This window comes from Saccostrea cucullata, unplaced genomic scaffold (genome assembly GCF_032062105.1).
Source record: "Saccostrea cucullata isolate Sc308-1 unplaced genomic scaffold, CSIRO_AGI_Scuc_v1 ctg2090, whole genome shotgun sequence".
NCBI lineage: Eukaryota > Metazoa > Mollusca > Bivalvia > Ostreida > Ostreidae > Saccostrea > Saccostrea cuccullata.
The window spans coordinates 53,938-75,476 of NW_026938870.1; the positions used below are offsets into that span (position 1 = coordinate 53,938).

The 21,539-nt window shown below is 34.5% G+C and overlaps 1 protein-coding gene and 1 long non-coding RNA gene across 2 annotated transcripts; both read left to right on the plus strand.

Moving 5' to 3' along the window:
* Window positions 1-4,729: 4,729 nt before the first annotated feature.
* LOC134251629 (uncharacterized) lies at window positions 4,730-8,440 on the plus strand. The gene is made up of 6 exons (XM_062734036.1): window positions 4,730-4,908; window positions 5,208-5,273; window positions 5,738-5,799; window positions 6,380-6,438; window positions 7,230-7,303; window positions 7,474-8,440. The coding sequence occupies exon 6, from the start codon at window positions 7,556-7,558 to the stop codon at window positions 8,438-8,440; it is 885 nt and encodes a 294-aa protein (XP_062590020.1). The 5' UTR covers window positions 4,730-4,908; window positions 5,208-5,273; window positions 5,738-5,799; window positions 6,380-6,438; window positions 7,230-7,303; window positions 7,474-7,555.
* A 10,086-nt stretch (window positions 8,441-18,526) lies between these two features.
* Window positions 18,527-20,208, plus strand: LOC134251631 (uncharacterized). The gene is made up of 4 exons (XR_009988785.1): window positions 18,527-18,572; window positions 19,144-19,227; window positions 19,316-19,400; window positions 20,147-20,208. It is a non-coding gene; the product is annotated as an uncharacterized LOC134251631 (long non-coding RNA).
* The last annotated feature ends 1,331 nt before the right edge of the window (window positions 20,209-21,539 follow it).

Below are 21,539 nucleotides of genomic sequence, written 5' to 3' on the forward strand. Positions count from 1 at the left end.
AAAGGCGTTATTACGCCTTTCCATTCAAAAATGCCTTATTACGCCTTTTAAAAGGCGTTATTACACCTTCTAAAAGGCGTTATTACGCCTTTCTAAAAGGCATTATAACGCCTTCCAATAGGCGTAAGAACGCCTTTCCAAAAGGCATTATTACGCCATTCTAAAAGGTGTTATTAACCCTTTCCAAAAGGGTTATCACTCTTTTTGAATAACCATTATTTTGCATTTAAGGATAAATAACACAAACAAACTTTTTTTCAGAAATCAGCATTATTTCTCATAGATTTACATTTAAACTGACAACCTGAATAATGCTTACCAAGCAGATTGGGAGAATTATATAAGATTTTGTCATAAGGTTAAAAAATTGTGCACAATTTTGTATGGAATTATATAGAAGGCAAAACAAAATATCATATCTAAGCACCAAGAAAAACCTACGTTTTCTTTATATTTCAGGGATTTATTATTTATGTCATTTCAAATCAAAATCAGTCAAAAAATATATATCACCTCGCACATCCATTTTTTGTTTGTGGTAAGTACCCTTAACAGGCCCGTGCTTTTACCCCCCTCCCAACACCACCCCCACTCTACTGGCCAAACTCGTGGGGGGGGGGACTTCTCGCTTAAACTCTGTTTAAATGCAATAATTTATCACAGTTTTACACACTGCAGCAAAATGTTCAGGAACCAAGCACCTAAAAGTTAAATAAAAAATTATAATTTCTAAACTGCAGTGCTTTTCAAAAACTTTCCCCCACAGGCACGTAGCATCGTTTTTGAAAGTGGGGGAGGGGGCCAACCCGAGAATTTTTTTTTTTACTTACCTGAAAAAGTTGACAAGCAAAAAAAAAAAAAAAAAAAAAAAAAAAAAAACCCGCAAAAGTTAAATGTCGCCCAAAGTCGAAATTAAATCCTATTTCGGGGGGGGGGGGGGGTGTAAAAAGTGTGGTAAAAAGTGGGGGGCTAACCTTTCTTTCCTATAGGAAAGGTAATTTTGGCCAAAAAAAGTGGGGGGGGCATCCCCCCATGGTCCCCCGGATGCTACGTCCCTGCCCCAAAAGTGTGTACCGGGGAATGTGTGAAAGGGGGGGGGGGTACCTCATTCGCTCTAGTACTATACTGCATGGTCTATACTTGAAAAGGAAAATGGAAAGGCGTTATTTTATGTTAATAAATATATGAAAGATTTAATTAAAACCATCTGTATTTATGCAATTCTCTATATTCCTGCACATCACACTGACAATTGTTTGCATTCGTATTAAGACAAGGCAACACTCTACTTGTGAAGATACGATATAGACAGATGTATCATGGAGCTTTGCTTTCCATGTATTAAAATTCATGTCATCTGAAGAAATTTTTCTCTCTTCTTGGAAAAAAGCATGCAAACTATTTGCATAGGTATAATGTGCAATTGAAATCAATGATCCTTGGTAGAGGTGTGCCTGGTATTAAAGAAGGACTTAGTTGGTTCAACATTGAAAATATATGACGCAATTAAAAAAAATCTTTTTTCCTGGAAGTCTATCTGTTTAAATTATTTTTTGAGAAATTACTCCCGTATAAATTTGTAAAATTATTGTCCCAAAGGTAAGATTTCTGCACAAACCCCACCCCCACCCCACCCCCTTCCCCTCGATTGGGCTAAATATGTTTAGTCATGTATTCAAAATAAAGACGTAATAACGCCTTTTTGAAAGGCGTAATGACGCCTTTTGAAAGGCGAAATAACGCCTTTTAGAATGAAAAGGCGTAATAACACCTTTTCAAAGGCGTTAAAACGCCTTTTAAAAAGGCGAAATAATCTCTTTTGGAATGGAAAGGCGAAATAACGCCTTTTCAAAAGGCGTTATAACGCCTTTTTTTCGCGTTATTACGCCTTTTCGAAAAGCGTTATAACGCATTTTAATTTTTTTCTCTCTAGATTGATCCTAATAGGCTTTCGTAAATTTATATTTTAAAAAACTTCCAAAAGTAACGGTAATGCTAATGCATTGCTTTACAAAAGTAATGGTACTAATATAATGCATTAAGAAAATGGAGCAATGGTAATGGTAAATAATTCATTGCTCAAATTATTGAAATAATGGTAATGTAATGCATTACTTTACAATGCAAGTCGCCCCAAGCTTGGTAACTAGTCAGCCTGGGGGCTTACTGATAAATATGTAAATTTATATTCAAATAAAGTGTGCAGGCGCGGATCCAGAAATTTTTCCCGGGGGTGGGGTGGGGTCCACCCTTGTAAAAAAAAATGAATCAACCCAAAAGTTTCTTGACAAGCAAAAAAAAAAAAAGGTAAAGTCGCCAAAATTTCAAAATCCTCTTTCGTGGCGGTGGTGGGTTGGGGGGGGGGGGGGTAACGATGACTTAATACAAGTTCACATTTACCAGGGGGGTCTGCGTTTTCTCAGGGGGGAGGGATCCAAATTAACTTTTTCCTTGCTGTTGTATATAAATTTAATGACCTGGAAATTCCAGGGGGGGGGGGGTGGCAGTTGGCAGATAACAGTCAGCAGTTAATTGTCTGTCGTTAATGGAATTCCATAGTGATGTTTTATTATTTCCTGAATCTCCCCTTCCGATTCGGGCATTTTAATACGAACTGGAGATGAATTTTTTTATGAAATGAAAAACAACATTTAAACTTCCTTTATTGGCCAGATGTATTAAAATTTAGGGCAGGCTGATTTTTAAGCACCTGCTCGACTACATTCGGCAATCCTCGGCTGACTCCGCTACACTCGGAGCTCCTTGGGTGGCTGGTACTCGCACGCTAACCGAGGATTGCCGATTGACTCTGCGACGAGTGCGAGACAATCGTAGCTACTCGGCCATTTCCGTGAACGTTATTTCTCTTTCGGAAAAAAGCCGTGTAGTTACGAATGGAGTGCGAGACAGAGTTGTTCCTAGTGCAAAACCACGCAGACGTTGCATTGAAAGGCAAGATCGAGGAAAAGACAACGAAACCAGCATCTAGGCCTTGGCCTTTTGACTTTGAAAAACGACATTATTATTATTGTGGGAACTACACAGTACATATATTAACAGCTGTAGTTGATAATGAATGTAAGGTTTTTTTCACGGTATTCGTAAAACTGAGTCACACGAACAAGGAAGTGGGTTTGTTTATTCGGCCATTTTGGGACAGATTTGACACAATCTCTTGATTTAGCTGCAGAACTGTAGCTCTCCAATAGACCGGAGAACGACAGTGCCACTAGCTGAACTGTAGCTCTCTGAAATTAGATCTATATATTGACAGACCCGAGAGCTACAGTGCCACCAATATTGAAAACAAAAGTAAAAACAACTGTATAATTACTGCGCACAAAAAATGCGCTGTTCCTCGATTTAATCCACCATGTTTATAAAACTGTCATCACAAAATATTACGGTGTGTTCCTAACATATTTTTTCACTGTTTCCTCAACAAAACATTCCTTATAATTGTTTTTAATAGCTCTCCTGGCCCTGAAATTGAGATCATTGAATATTTTGCCTGTTTATACTGCCATTTTGGTTTGTTGTCTGGCGCCATTCGATCCAACATTCTTCATCTAGATGTTAACTACAAGGGTACCTGATAGAAGAGGAAGGATTTTTTTTAAAGCTGGCTTTTTTACAATTGAGGTACATATATAAGAATTTGGAAGAATTAATCCAGAACCATGCACACTTTTTGTGCACATTAAATATATATGCCTACAGTTTTTTTTCAATGTTTGGCACTGTAGCTTTCTGGTCTGTCAATATTTTTTTTTCGGAGAGCTACAGTGCCGCCTGTAACAGGAAAGGAGAAAATGTATGGCAGGACCGGGAACCCGGGACCCCTGTATCTCTAGGCAGGTGCTCTACCAACTGAACTGATCTATCCAGGTCGATATCCACGGCCAAAACCATTACATTCCTCCCTCCTTAGATTGTCTTCGCCCTCAAAGACACAACCCAAGTTCTTATTAGCCCCTGGCAGGACTTTCACCTGCAAGTCCAGGGGTGGTCAACGGCACCAAATCGGGAATCGAACGGACCCCTGTATCTCTAGTCAGGTGCTCTACCAACTGATCTATCCAGGCCGATATCCACGGCCCAAACCATCACACCGCCCATTGAAAAATTATATTTATTGCGAACAAAAAAGTGCGCTGTTTCTCTTGTTTATTTCTCCGTGTTTTTTAAACTGTCACATCAGAATATTACTAACTGTGTGACCCTAACATATTCTTTCACTGATTCCCAAACAAAATATTCCCTATAATTGTTGTTATAATAGCCCTCCTGGCCCTGAAATTGAGATGATAAAAAATTTGTCTATTTACACTGCCATTTTTATTTGGAAGAAAATTTGGTCTTACGCGCTTTATACAGATGTAAATTACGAGAGTACTTGATAGAAAAGTAAGGATTTTTTTTTAATTTAGCTTTCTAGCGATTGAGGTAAAAATGTGGAAGAATTAATCCAGAACTAAGCACAATTTTTGTGCACTATAAATATACAATTTTTTTCAATGGGTGGCACTGTAGTTCTCCGTTTTTTCAATATATTTTTTTCGGAGAGCTACAGTTCTGCAGCTATGCTAAATATAGCTTAATTAAGCTATTTAGAATAGCTTGATCTTACTATTTTATCACTGACACTTTTTTTCTCAATTTTTTTTATTTTTTCTGCACATACAAAAAGTTGCACATTGGCACTGCTTGGTGCAGTGAATATATTGCCAGTCTGGCATGGTGTGTCACTGTACTAAGAACCATAACTGTGTTTTATTTTGATGAAGAAACAATCGTTTCGTTTTTTTTTAAATGTGTTTTGTTAATTTTGACAGCTACCGCAGAATGTGATATCAACATTAAAGAGAATTATGAAGATAATCACCATCATGTACAGGCTTACATCAGGTTTACATTTTTCTTTTAAATTATATTTGAAGAAGATAAAGAAATACACTAGAGCCTAAAAAAATCGGTCTATATAGAAATATTATTTTACTGTCTTACAACAATTGCATTACATATAATTATATCTATATCTAACCATAAAGTGCTGTTCTTGTTTTGTTTTGAACATGTTTTATTGTATTATAATTCATACAAAGGGATTGGTAACAAGTTCTTACAACTTAGAAAAACCTTTCCCTACTGTTGTAAGGATGTTCTACAAAAATAGATACTAAATGTACTGATCTTTATTTTGACAGATTTCCCAGGATGTGAGGTATAACTGTCTAAATGATGAAGAAAATTAAGAAATTGTTAATCTACAGGTTTCTGAATAACTTTTGTAATAAACAAGGATAATACTTATATTCAAGAATTTTCAAAATGAGACTAGAACTACATATCCTTAGATATAAGATAAACATATATTTAGGAAATAGCGAAAAATAAAATAGTGTGTTGTTATAAGTTGAAAGTTAATATGATTTTCTTGGCTGAATAAGTCTTCATATTTCCCTCACTATCATGCAATAAATGTATAATATTTGTTCAATCATGGCCTATGAGGACAGAAATAGAATGGAATCACAAAATGGCTCCAATGTCAAACACTCAAATTTATTTTATTTGCTCCTTCACAGCTTTTCTATTTGAAGTGGTAAAGTTTGAAAGAAACATTAAATTACACTAAAAATTCTAGGAAAATTAAGACCTTCAAATGTTCTGTATATTATCACGATTATGTTGAAAAGTATAATGAATAATTTATGCCATTTACTCATTTTGACAGGTTCTAGATGACGTATTTTAAAGTATAGCTTTGGAAAAGAAGAGGTCATCCCCACTTTACAGGTTTATATATGTTTTAGATTACTTAAGCCGAAGGCTTAAGTGAGTTTTTTCGATCAAACTTTGTCCAATATTTGTCGTCCTTGTAAGCGTCCTTGTCAATTTTTCTCAGTTTTATCTTCTTTTCTGAAACCACTGGATAAACTACAAGCAAACATGGCACAAAGTATCCTTGGGTGAAGGGGAGTTAAGTTCAATTTAAGGGCCACACTATCTTTCAAGGGGAGATAATTACAAAATTACAAACTACATGTAGTGAAAAATTAATGGCATCTCTTAAAATTTTTCTTCTGAGGAACAACTGGGCCAGGAAAGATAAAACATATGTGGAATCATCCTTAGGTAGCGTAGATTTGTTTAAATCATGAGCCCAAAGGGCAGGATGGGGCCAGAATGAACAAAGTTTTGCAGAGGCAAAAAAAACTTCTTCTCAAGAACAGCAAATCCCTGATGAGTTATCTTTATATGTAAATATCCTAAAAAAATAACTCCTGGTCTACTTTAACACCAATAAAATGGTTAAAAAGATCATACATGTACAAATAAATGCAAGTAAGCTTATATTCTGAATTTCTTTTGACAGAATTTCAAATAGTGATATGCAGTTGTTAAGAAAAAGATGAAGAAATCAACTTCTTACAGGTTAGAAAAAAATCATCCATACCTTCGATTCTATAAGATGAATATTCTGGATGCTTATTTGAAAAGGGCTTAAATCAAACAATCATTTAAGGAAAAAAAACGTCATGCGATTTTTAGGTCAAGTGAATCATTAAGTTGACTTATTGCTATCATTTCTAGTCTTTTGTTTGTTGTGCCCTGTATGTAAAACATTTTCCAGGGGGGGGGGGGGGGTCCAACCCAGTCCGAAGAAAACCTAAGAAATTTCTTCACAAGCAAAAAAAATAATATCTCTTATATCAAATCTCCGACTTTCCAAGGTCACTTTAAGTTGGTTTAGTACTCTGCAAATTCTAAGTGAGTGGACCCCCACCCTGTGAATACACACAAGCTCACTGTAAATCATACCTATCTTTAAAGTGTGTGTGGTACATCATCACAAAAATCTACATTTAATACTGCTCACTGTAGATCATACCTATCTTTAATGTGTGTGTGGTACATCATCACAAAAATCTACATTTAATACTGCTCACTGTAGATCATACCTATCTTTATAGTGTGTGTGGCACATCATCACAATAATCTACATTTAATACTGCACAACATTGTCACATACATTGTGTGGATTAATATATGAAGGAAATCAACTTTTATTGTGATTTAAGATTATATTTTATTTTGTAAATTGTATAAACGTGAAATGGTGGGCATGTTTTCATATAACAATCTACATGATGTATAAGAATTGAAATCTGAAGTATTTTAGCATAAATTCATTGTGGAATTTAATCTGTCAATATTTTTTTTAGATAAACATCCATTGTGAGTACCTGGACCCTGCTCTACACAGAGACAATGAAAGAAATCAGAACCCAGTGTTTAGGTTTTTATATATGTGTTTATTTGATTAATTGTGAACAGAGACAGGTTAATGTTCTAAATTTAATTATTAGAAGTGTATTAAGATAATATATAATTTATCAAAACATCTGATGTTTACAGAGAGACGTGTAACTGATGTCTATAATTGTAGTATACTGTTGTAATTTACAGAGAGATCTCCAAGACTGAGGAAATCCACACGGGAGTCTGTTATAAAACATCAGCATAAAGAAATAGATGTCTGCTGTCAATAATGTATAGAGGAGTGATACAGAAATCTGTCAGAGTGTCTGATTTTAGAGGGTGTAGTCATATTTCACGTGTTACATCAGACCGGGTCTGGATCAGTTATTATGGCAATCTTATACTGACTAACACTAAAGGGGAAGTACTAAATCATGTGACAGACGGAGGTCATAATCTTTGGGGAGTACACACTGTGAACTTTGATGGTGATCTGATTTATATAGACAATGAATTAAACATCAGTAAACTGTCCACAGAGAATAAAGAAAAGACTACGATAATAAAGTACAACACAGCACCATGGGAACCACGGAGTGTCTACAGCTCCCCCTCCACTGGAGACCTGCTGGTCGGGATGTCTTACTACACTCATTATAAAAAAACAGGCAAGGTCGGGACATTTAGACGTGATACAGAGACAGCGACAGGCAAGGTAGTGCGGTATAACTCCACAGGAGAAAACATCCAGACCATACAGCACGACAACATCACAGGTCAGGGACTGTATAGTGATCCGATGTACATCACAGAGAACCGCAATGGAGATGTTATTGTGTCTGACGGGCTCCGTCGTGTTGTAGTGGTGACAGATCGTGACGGTAATTACCGATTTTCCTACAAAGGTACTCCATCAGGATCAGTACTAGGACCACTAGGAATCTGTACTGACGCGCTGTCACACATCCTGGTGAGTGTTTGGAGAACCAATTCAGTACAGATGTTAGACTGTGATGGTAAATACATGACTGAGATACACACACTACATCACGGGATATACTCACCATTCGGCCTGAGTTATGATGATGACTCACACCTACTGTGGGTAGGGTCACAGCACAGCACAGTCTACATATACAGAGTGGTAGATACAGACTCTCTGACTGGTAAGTAACATTGTAGTTTGTTTTATTGTATAGTACAATTATTATACATGTACCTATACTATATAACTACATTACAATAGAGAGGTCATTAAAGCATAACTTGACATGTAGTGTTTATTTACAAATGTTCTAGTTTGATCAGAAATGACTGCTCATGTAAACAACAAATATAAGCTGTTAAAGATGACTATAAAGATGACAAACAGATTAAAAAGAAATAATAGATGTACATCTAGTCTGTAATTAATTGTACGATGATGTGTGTAACTCTTCAATCACTGATTGTCACATGTACATTGAACTCTATATACACTGATCCTTATTTCAAACTTTGTTGTAATTTTTTTCTCAGACATATATCTTGCTGTACATTTATACATACATCTAAGGCCTAAAATAAAATATTGTTTGTTTGCAGTTGCCGACCGACCTACTGAAAATGCACCCGTCCCAAACTTTTTTTTAGCCATTTTGTAATATTATTCTCCTCAAATTTTTCAGGATATTAAAACTGTTACTTTTTCAATTTCTCTCTTCATCAATCATTAGTTTATACAAAGAGTGCAACTTATTCATGTATAGTAGGCCTATGAAAAACTCATTTTATTATCTATCAAAAATCTGGAACTTTTTTTTTTCAAAAAAAAAAAAAAAAATTCCCTACCTACCTACCCAGACTAAAAATTATAGGCAACTGCAAACAAAGAATTTTTAGCTCACCTGAGCCGAAGGCTCAAGTGAGCTTTTCTGATCAAAATTTGTCCGTTGTCTGTCGTCGGCGTAAACTTTTCACATTTTCATCTTCTTCTCAAGAACCACTGTACCAATTTCAACCAAACTTGGCACAAAGTATCCTTGGGTAAAGGGGAATCAAGTTTGTTCAAATGAAGGGCGATGCCCCCTTCCAAGGGGAGATAATTATGAATTTGTGAAAAATTTATGGCATTTTAAAAAAATCTTCTTCTCCAGAACCACTGGGCCAGGAAAGATGAAACTCATGTGGAAGCATCCTCAGGTAGTGTAGATTCAAGTTTGTTCAAATCATGACCCCCGGGGCTAGGGTGGGACCAAAATGGCCGACCCAAGTTTTACATAGGAATATATAGGAAAAATCTCTAAAAATCTTCTTCTCAAGAACCACTGGGCCAGGAGAGATGAAACTCATGTGGAATCATCCTCAGGTAGTGTAGATTCAAGTTTATAGAATTCATGACCCCTGGGGCTAGGGTGGGGCCAAAATGGCCGAGCCAAGTTTTACATAGGGATATATAGGGAAACCTTTTAAAAGCTTCTTTTCAAGTACTTCAAAGCTATGATTTGTGATATTTATATGGAATCATCCTCAGGTAGTGTAGATTCTGGTTTGTTCAAATGATGAAAGCCTGGAGGGGGGGGGGGTGTTGGAGTAAATTCAAGCCTGATGTGTTCAGGTGAGCGCTGTGGCCCCTGGGCCTCTTGTTTAAGCTTGGCCTAATATATATTATTTGTTTGACAGACGGGCTTTGAATTATAGATACATGTACCATGTGCTGTCATTGGGGGAATATCAACTTTTGAAATTTTGTGCTGTTTTGTTCGATAAATAAATTGGTGAAGTATGACCAGTTTTGAGAAATAACAGATCATGCAATTTTTAAAATATTTTTAGCTCTATTGGTCAGAGACCAGAAGAGCTTATGCGATAGTAATGCGTCCGGCTTCCGTCCGTCTGTAAACAATTTTTCAAAATGCTACTCCTCCTACAGTTTTGGACCGATTTCAATATGACTTATCAATATCACACAAGTAGACTAAGGATATGGAAATAACGAACAGTATTCAATCTCAACGTCCATTAAGCAAATATACAAAACAAGAGCAGAGCAAACACGGACCTCCGAAACATCAGAGGTGGGATCAGGTGCCATGGAGGAGTGAGCATCCCCTGCTGACCGGTCACACCCGCCGTGTGCTCATTGTCATAATCAGGAAATAACGGAAAAAATCCGTAGTCAATTCAGTGTATAAATAATGGACTAACAATAGGTATGAAAAACGTCAGTCAGCATTTCATTCAATGATAAATTGTATTTGCTGACAAGGTCATTGTATCGACCATAGAATTTACGAAATGATGACTTTAAACGAGACTGTTGATATTCTTGTTTCATCAACTTGCTTGTCAATAATTTACCTCGTTTAAGAAATTGTTCATACGTAGAGCATGCTCTTGCGTATCGAATCAACTGAGATATAAATACTCCGTATGCAGGTGATGAAGGTATATTGCTGCATAAGTAAGGGAAGTTGACGATAGAAAAGTTAAAGTCATCACGTTTATCATATAGCTTGGTTGTTAGATTACCATTTGTGTCTTTTTCAAGTAAAATATCCAAGTATGAAGCAGATGTGTTGGACTCTGTGGTATCTTTTATCTCAAGCTCACCAGGATATATCGTGTCGACGTAGGAATGGAAGTTATCATTATTAATTGACAATACGTCGTCGATATATCTAAATGTCGAGTTGAAGGCCACAGCAAGTGTTTTTTTCTTTTCACGCAAAAGATTTTGCATAAATTCTGCTTCATATGAATATAAAAATAAGTCTGCTAATAACGGAGCACAATTTGTACCCATGGGAATTCCAATAGATTGTTGGAATACCTGGTCTCCAAAAACCACATAGATATTGTCAATCAGAAACTCAAGCATCTTCTTGATGTCAACTTCGGAGTACTTATGTGTACAATCAGAATTTGTTTTAACAAAATAATTTTTCAAATGACCAATGACGAGGTAAGTAAACTTACGAGTTCCATTTTTGTTGAAGAAGCAGCTGTCAATGATATCAAAAAGCCTGGATTTTAATTTGTCGTGCGGAATTGTTGTGTATAAAGTTGAAAAGTCGTAAGTTTTTATGCTGTTGATTTTTGTAAAGTCTTGTGATTTCAAATTGTCCAAAAGTTCTTTAGAATTTTTAAGTATCCACATCTGATTTACACCACTTCTTGAATATATAGTTGTACAGTACTCTTGAAGTTTTTCCTTCACTACTGTCAATATTTTAGTGAGGAGTAACGAAAGAGGCTTGGCTGAACATTTACTGGAACCTGCAATGTATCTTTGTTTGTAAGGATTCTTATGAAGTTTCGGAATCCAATATATATAAGGTAGTTCAAATTCATTTTGGCTCTGTGGAATAGTAAAAGTATTCAAAACTGACAGGTGATTTTGAAGAATTTCGTCCTTAGAAAGAGTAGTATATGTATAAGTAGGATTACCACTCGTAGATTTAAATCCAAGTTCTTCTAAAATGCAATTAATATAATGAGCCTTACAAACGAAGACAATGTTGTTACCTGCTTTGTCGGCAGGAACCAGTACGTACTGATTGTGTAATCTATCTAATTCTTTTTTCACTTCTGGTTTATTGAACACAGAAGGATAGATGGTTTTCATTTTGCAGTAGACTACACTAAGATACATAATTCTTTGCATCGGATTTTGATTTTGCTGAACGGGGTTGCCCTGGTTATTAAAAATAGAAATTTCTTTGAAATGCTTTCAGAATGCTATTCCTAGCTCTTACAGTTTTGGTCCGATTTCAATATAACTTGACACACAAGTAGACTTTACTAAGGTACATAATTCTGTGCATCAAATTTTGACTTCCATGAACGGTGCTGCCGTGGTTACTAAAAATAGAAATTTCTGTGAAATGCTTTCAAAATGCTACTCCTCCTTCAGTTTTGGACTGATTTTAATATAACTTATCACACAAGTAGACTACACTAAGATACATAATTCTGTGCATCAGTTTTTGATTTTGATGAACGGAGTTGGTTACTAAAAATAGAAATTTCTTTGAAATGCTTTCAAAATGCTACTCCTCCTACTGTTTCGGTCCAATTTCAATATAACTTGGCACACAAGTAGACTATACCTAGGTACATAATACATAATATATAATACATAATACTTTGGATCAGGTTTTATTTTGGAGAGCGGCGAGGATCATTTTTCTTTTTATTGCTGTTTTAAATTTTCAAGTCCCAACTGCTACATTTCTATTCCTTTGTTTTAAGTATAAACCAGTAGAGCTACAGTCTTGACAGAGACTTCTGGTTTTACAATGTCCTTTATAATGTATTGACTTTAAGTAACTGTAATTGTATATTCAGAAGAGATTACAATTTATACTGATGTTGACAATTTGATATAGACAACACTGACGTTAACACAGCTCTGTCTAGTAATGGTGTGTATTTCTGTAGCAGGTGTTCAGTAAATCTACACTGTGTACTGGGTTGACATATTGTGTACGGGAAAGTTCTAGATGAAATATATGGAAATAATTGAACAGTATTCAAGATTTAAATACACAATGAAGTTTAAGATTCATTTTTAGGTCACCTGAGTAAACTCGGGTGACCTATTGCTATCTGTTTTCATCCGTCGCCGTGCGTCGTGCGTCGTTCGTCGTTTGTCGTGCGTTAACATTTGAACATTTTCAGCTTCTCTGCAACCACAGAACCAATTTCAACCAAATTTGGCACAAAGCATCTATCATGTCTATGGGTGAAGGGGAACAAAAATTATGAATTTCATGATCCCTGCCCCCCTGGGACCAGAGGGGTGGGGCCAAAACCACTAAAATTAATGCAATCTTTAAAAATCTTCTTCTTTACTCCTGGACATCAAGCAGTCAAACTGTTTGCATGATTGTAATCAGCAATGAGTCCTCTACCAAAATTGTGAAATTTATGGCCCTGGGGTCAGGGGTTCTAGTGCTAGGGAGGGGCTAAATAGGTATATAGTGAAAATGCATTATTTCTTTGAAAATCTTCTTCCTCTGCTCCTTGGCATTAAATAAACCAAATAAGTACGTAGTTATGACGAGCAAGAGTCCCTCTACCAAAATTGTTAATTTTATGGCCCCAGGGTCAGGGGTTCTTGTGTTAGGGTGAGGCTCTAATCATGATTATATAGTGAAATGCATGAATTCTTTGAACATCTTATCCTTTGCTCCTGGTAAATATGCTAATGATCTAATTACATATTTAAGGCCAGGATTTATTTTTATTTTCAGTTTTACAAACCCTCCGCTCAAGGTTTTGAATTTTTAGAAAAAAAAATAAAACAATTTTTTTCTTTCCGATGTCAAATTTGAGTCGGGATCGAGATTTCAGATTTACGAACTCGCACTTTTGGTTTTACGATGAAACGGCAGGTAAATAAAGCTAGCTTGGTTTAGTGTAAAATTCATCGATAAGAGTGCCATTCAAAACGTTTCACCCGTTCAAAGGACAAATAAAATGCTGACGACTTTGTTGCACAATGACATGCTGGTGAGATAATTATGTATTCGTTTCAAAAGTAGCTGTAAATTATTTTCCTCTCCCAGGTTTCTAAACGGTAGACAGACTACTCGGCCCAACGACACCTCGGCCCGTGCTGGTTGACACCTCGGCCCTGACAGGTCGGCTCAAAATCATTGACACCTCGGCCCATACCGAAGACTGCTCGGCCCATCAGGAATAAAATTAATTTTTTTTGTTTTAATTAGTTTTATTATTATTTTTTTTGTATTTTCTATATCCATGATATCATGGTAATGTAAATGTATACTATGTATATTTTTAATCACTACAGTAAAACTCGTATAGTACGAACACGGATAAAGCGAATTCACGGTTAAAGCGAAGTTTATCTGGGTGTCCGGCAAAATTCTTAACAAATCTTTGTTAAATATTACGGTTATAACGAACTCTGATATAACGAAATTACGGATATAGCGAACTAATTTTGATTCCCGTTGAGGATAAATATTATGAAATTTACGTTTTTTATAACGAACTTTCAAAAATCTCAAAAAATTTGATAAATTAAACTGACTTTATTTCCTTTTAGCATTTGTATATCGAATTCAATTCATAATATAACCTTAATTATCGAAGATATGTTTTGTAATATTTGCTTCTCTAACATATTTGATAGAAATACTTGAAGGAAAACATGCATATTGCGAATTTGCTGTAATGGTTATACGAATTCCATATACAGATATAATGAGTTTCGGATATAGCGAAGTAAATTCACAGGACCCCAGGACTTTGCTATAACCGAGTTTTACTGTATACGTTTACTATAAATATACGATAATTTCAGTATTTTCTAACAAACCACAGCACAACATCAAATTACAATCCGTTGATTGGGAGGTAACAGGTCTATTTATTTATTTATTTATTTACTTTGTTATTTATTACAATGCAACATTATACATTATTAGCTCACCTGAGCCGAAGGCTCAAGTGAGCTTTTCTGATCAAAATTTGTCCGTCGTCTGTCGTTGTCGTTGTTGTTGTCGTTGTCGTAAACTTTTCACATTTTCATCTTTTTCTCAAGAACCACTGGGCCAATTTCAACCAAACTTGGCACAAAGTATCCCTAGGTGAAGGGGATTCAAGATTGTTCAAATGAAGGGCCACGCCCTCTTCCGAGGGGAGATAATTATAATGAATTAGTGAAATATTAATAGCATTTTTAAAAAATCTTCTTCTCAAGAACCACTGGGCCAGGTAAGATGAAACTTATGTGGAATCATTCTCAGGTAGTGTAGATTCAAGTTTGTTCAAATCATGACCCCTTGGGCTAGGGTGGGGCCAAAATGGCCGACCAAAGTTTTACATAGGAATACCGTAAATCTGGAAATATTTACATTAAACCAAGCTTTAATGCCGATATGGACTTTACCAAATCTCTTTTCTTTACCGCCATGTTCATTTAAAACAGGAAGTACGAGTTCATAAATTTGAAATCTCGATCCAGACTCAAATTTGACATTGGAAAGAGAAAAAATCTGTTTTTCTCAATTTTATTTTTTTTCTGAAAATTCAAAAACTTGAGCGGCGGGTTTGTAAACCTAAAAATAAAAAAATGCTGGCCTAACTCCCAATTATGGCTTCTAGTAATTACATGTAACTCCTCTTAGCCACCACCCCCTATGACACGCGCTCGAGACTCTAAAGGGTGCACTGCGTCTTCTTGTTTGTTTAATGATTAGCACTTATAATCAAGTTACTAATGGATCGTCTTTCTTTAATTACCGTCAATATGCCATCTTGAAAGATTGCAAATGTATCAAATTAATTTTCTTTTGCAGTTCATAGATATATAACAACATGAATAATAAATATATTTAATTGAAATAAATATTTCTGTTTGGACCGAGGTGTCTCTTATATGAGCCGAGGTGTCTGCAAATTTGGGCCGAGCCGTCGGAGCCGAGGTGTCAATGGGCCGAGGTATCCTTGGGCCGAGGTGTCATTGGGCCGAGCAGTCTGACATTCTTTTAAACTGCCCGTGGTAGTTATTGCATATTGCCAGGGACATTGTTTAGGTCTCTGTTATAGCTTACAGTCTAAGCATCATTCTTCAGAAAAGGGTTGCTTATGCATCAGATGTAATGAATAAAACTATGGGAGAAGCGAAGTCCCTTTGAGGAAGAAATAAACAATAACCTGAAGAAATAAAAAAAAAACTCAATTATTAAAACTTAAAGGCAAGAATATACAAATATATACAGGCATGTAGTATCATTTGTGTCAGCCAGAAAAATTATTTTACACTCAATTGAAAAATTGTTGACCGTACTCCCCAATACTCCCTGTCTGTTTTATGATAGGAATTATAATTTTAGCATCAAGTAAATTTTAGAACAATGTCTACACATTCACCTAACACATATTAAAGAAATGAAGATATATTGAAAGACTTTTAAAGAATTGATTTTTTAAAATATATTTTGATCAACATCACAAAATTTATTTAACTGGCCAAAACTGGCAGATGATGAAATAAGCAATTAAATATTCTACTTTCCTATTTGTAAGTATTATGTCTCCAGTGGTAAGGAGCCTATTAGGATAGCATAAAAAAAATGTACAAATGTTAATAATTGATTTAGTCAGGGGCATAACTCAAACAAGTTATTTTCAAAAATAACTCAAATGAGTTATTTTACATTATTTCACACACACAAAATTTTTTTTTGAAAAATAACTTAAATAAGTTATTTTTATATCCTACTTGGACATTGATTTCATGGAAATTTCGTGTTTCCTGCCAATTTGCATTGCATTTTGGGATTCCATTATGTAATACTAAATGGAGTTCACCGACTCCAATGGAGAATTGGTGAGGAGGTTGGGATAAACAGCATTTACACCTTATTTTGTGGTTTTATCCACATGGTTTATATGTCCAATTTTTATCATTAAATAAAAAAAATTCCCCACTTTTCCCAAGACTTTGGACACTTTTCCTGCTTTGAGCAAGGTTTAGATTTAGTCAAACATTTGTTTTTGTCTTGGTGCACGAGCGAAATCCTTTGGTGCACGGGGTGTGAAGTTAGGGAGGAATGACACAAAATAACTTAAACAAGTTATTATTTTATTGAGGCTATTTTGGAAAAATAACGTGTTTGAGTTATTAAGGTTGGGAAAAAGTAGGTCATAGCAAAGAGAAGTAACTCATTAAGACAAAAAATTAATTCATTTGAGTTATTTTTGAAAATAACTTGTTTAAGTTATGCCCCTGACTTATCAAAAAAAAATTATTTCCTTTTCCTTCGGGACTTTTTATTCTCATGTTCATAACTAAACCTAAACATAAAAAAAAAATGCTGGCCTTATAATGAGGAAAGGGACCTCTTTCAAAATAGATATTTTCAGGGCTGCTGGCTCAGGGGTACATGGAGGCCAGTCCATAAAAATAAATTAATGCTTTGAAATCTGCCCTTTGATAAGCAATGGTGCCTCTTTCAAAATTTGTGAATTTAATGGCTTTTGGCTTAAAACACGAACCAAATACAATCGCTGGAAAGTTGTTACATGATACTCAGGTGACCTATAAGGCCCGTGGGCCTCTTGTTTGAACAAAAAAATATTTCCTAGATACCATAGAATAAGCATGAATACAACTGCATTGAACAATTTTAGTAACTTGCTAATGAAAGGGAGACAATCCAGTTTTGTATTTGAAGACGAAGAAGAAAATTAAGTTAGCCCCCTTTTCATTATAAAGGTGTAAAAATACCTCCTGAAAAGAAAATAACTTAGCCTCCTGCTTCGTTCCAAAATAGTGGGTCAATAAAACTAATTCATTATTTTATATTACTTTATTTTATTATTACTGCCAGTATCACTATTATGAAAGAGGAAATATTGTACACCATTACAAGCACTGAAGGTCACTGACAGAAAATGTAGGGTTGATTTTTGTGGTTTACACAGTCACTGAACTAAGTGTTGATGCTTAGGGAAGGGGATATATATAATCTGACTGTATTATTTCAAGTTATACAAGTATTTTTTTTTTCATTACAAAAGTTTTAAAAGAGAGATATTGAAAATTCTGTTTGACAGACATTTATAGCAACATTTTTAAATATAGATTTTCTTGCTTTAAAAGAAAAACTTAAATATACCTTAATGTGTTTTTTTTTTACTTGTGGAATTGATGGGGGAATAACTTCTAGTAGTAGTTATCATAATTTTGAATAGAGTTAGAGAGAAAAACATTTTTTGGGCTGCAACCACACAACACACAACTCAAACAGAGGTCTATGCGAGATTTAATTAGCAGCAGTGTACTTAGCCATAGTACATTTCAATGTAAGTGTGTTTATTATAATGATATATTTTTAGTGGCATATTTATCTGTGGATTTGAATCATAAATTAATAACCGAGTTCAGCTGAAAAAAAATAATTTGAGATTACACTTTCATTGCAAAGAAAAACAACAAGACTTGAACCGCAGTATTCTGATTGTTGATGTAAACTGATGCTCTTGCTTTCTTCGGTTAATATTATGCATCTATAGAGTATTTAGCTTTTGATGTATTTGATCTGTTAAGATATAATTTGGGTAGTGAACTGTAAATTAATCTTACAAGTGTTTACATATTATATGTACGTTGAGCCAGATGTTTTCTTAATTTAAAGAATTGAAAAACTCTATTTCAGAATGACTTTTCACTTAATGTCTTCATCATCTATATATATGAGCATGTTATAATGCTAAATGTAATTTTATTGACTTCTTACATTACAGACTCATACAATGAACACCAGCATGATCACAGTGGACCAATGGTAATAATGAAACTGCTCCATTATGATAGTTTTCAATATGAATTATAAAACTATAAAAAAAAAATTTTTGATTCAGTGAAATCACTTTATCTTTAACCAGATTACACTGACAAAAATGTCAAGATATCTAATGATTGAAATAACAAGGTTGAAATACACGAAAAATCAGCTTTTATTCGTGAGAAGTTTATTTTGCTTAGTTACGTGAGACACTGAGCTCGGAAAAATTTCATTCTCATTATAATAGTATTCCTTTGAATTATATAGAGGAATGACAACAATTGATGAAAGTTATGTCTCGCTTAAAAAGAGTCAATGAAAATCTTGCCTAAATACAATGTCGCAAAAATTTAGTGATCTACAGTATATCGGAACTTCAAGGGGAAGTGATAAGGACTTTAAAGTGGATCAGTAAAACATACCCATGATATTCAAGATATCAAAGTTTGACATATTAAAGTTCAACTGAATATAAATCATCAATTAATGCAAATAATTTTTTTCCCCATGTTTAATAAAATTTATTTATGTATAAATAGTTTGAATAATTTTATGATTTTATTTTTTACAGGGAACAATTTATCCCTTTGGCCCACAGAGATCATTTATCAGAAACATCACAAGAGAATTCAGAAGTGTTTTACGGCTCAAACAGGTAACAACTGAATTTGTAAAAACTTCATTTTACATTCTTTTAAAAATTTTCAGATTTCAAAAATAAAATACTTATTTGTCCTTTTCAGTCAAGAAAGATTATCCTGTTTCTTGGATTAAATGTCCTTGGTACAATCATCTTATTCATTTGGTGCCATGCAACAAACAGTATGGGTAGGTTACTTTAATAATGTACAGAAAAATGCAATTTCATAAATTCATAGAGTTCAATTTGTGTACATTCATTGAATTTATTAGATATATCAGCAGGAAGCATTAAACAATAGAATCAAACATTTTTTAATATATATGTGTATTATTAATATATGTGTAATACATAAATGTTATAATGCACTGTGTTCATTTCATAAGGCCACACCAATTTAATTTCTTGTTTGTCGGACATTTGATGAAAAAAGTACGAGCGGGCAAGTGGTTGAACACACATAATATTATTAATATTAAAGCAAAATTTTATACACTGACAGTGAAAAAAAAAAAACTGAGTGGACAACTATATTTTTTTCCTGATTTGCAGAGTGCACAGATTTAAAATACGAAAAATAGAGCAGAAATGGGGCAGAAAGTAGTAAAAATTTTCCAGGGTGCGGGAAATTAAAATTAATATTATTTGTATAGTTTTGTTTAAATACAAGGGGGCGGGTCCAACAAACATAGAATTTTATTGGTGTGGCAAATTGCTTATATCTTGCTGGAAAAATAGCATATAATACAGTTGCTTTTTTGTAGATATTTTTTTATTGTCCAGATATATACACTTGCATTTTTGTAAATATTTTTTATTGTCCAGACATATAAAGTCTTGAGATTTTGTGTAAAACTAAAAATATATAAAACATTTTGCCACTTATAATATCCATTATCATGATTATTGACTATCAATTCTTATTTCATTGTAGCACTTACAGCATACACATACCTCACTATTTATGACATCTTCAGGTAAGCTATAAAGAATGACTGCACTTAAGCTATGACAGTTGGATCCGGATGTTTTGCGCAAAATAAAATTCCAAAATTCATTAAATTTATGTTTTATAGGTATTAAACAATGTCTCAATAGCAGGTTTTGGTATATTATATTACATGAAAGTATTAAATAATGCCGAGCGATACTAGCTTTTGAGACGTGGGTCTAACAGTTCTGTCCCATTTCTATTGTTATCCATATGCATACCAGTTTTCAACGACTTTGTTTACATCGAGCCGCAATTTGGCCATTTTTCTTATTTGCACAGAATGTGTATTTTAACTTAAACTTATACATATCCAAAGGACAATGTTGGCCAAGTTGCGGCTCATATCTAATTTAAAAAAAAATGTCCCCAAACTAGGGTCGAGATTGCTACTAAATTAACCGGTCACCGAGCACCAACGATTGATATTATAATCAGCTTTCTAACGTGACCTTCTGCTGTTCGATACCCTAACGCTTTCATTGAAAATATCATTGTGTTTAAGTCTCTGTTGTGACATTATCTATCGTACTTCCAACTTCAAACTATAGGAGAGTTTTGCGCAAATTTTAATAGGGTTTGAAGATAATATGTCTCTTATTTATCTTTATGCTTTTCATAATGGGTGTTTTGAAAGAATTCTGGTTTTGACAGTGTCATTAGTAAGTACATGTATAGGCTTATGTCGCCTCTGTATTATGGTCTGCACAGCAAGACATTTACCCCATCCCTTATTAACATTAGAATCATTTAATAATTGTGAACCATGAAATCAACACGATCTCTCTCTCTCTCTCTTCTCCATTTCAATTCGCATATTTTGAAAAAATCATATGTGCTAATGTTTACATTCCACAGCCATGCGATTTAAATGTCTCCGCCTATTTGTGGATACCTTAGATTCGAAAGTGGTCCCGTTCAAATTTCCGGAATTTAAGGATTTTACATGTTCTTTTCAATTACATTTTCTGTAATTATAAAAATATATATGGCAAAAAATTCTAGAAATAAATATCAAAAGCATATGCTTGCACATTAATCATAGATTAATTTAGCGATATATTGTAATGTTAAGCTTAAGATGGGTAGCCGAAAAGGTTCCAAATGACGTACTTAAGTGCACTCATTCTTTAATCGTTTGAAAGTTACACAATACTCAGGTGACCTATCAGGCCCGTGGACCGCTTGTTCTGTCTAGCTGTTTATCTTAATGGGAAAACACTTAAAGCATATACTGGGTACAGTGATTATATGTGTTGACCTTTATGCAAGGTCACTTTAGCAAGGCCATAAAGCACCTAAATCAAAATGTCGAATGGAATGTATTTACCAATGT

Coding starts and splice junctions, on each gene's coding strand:
- LOC134251629 (XM_062734036.1), top strand. CDS start 7,556: ATGTATAGAGGAGTGATACAGAAATCTGTCAGAGTGTCTGATTTTAGA.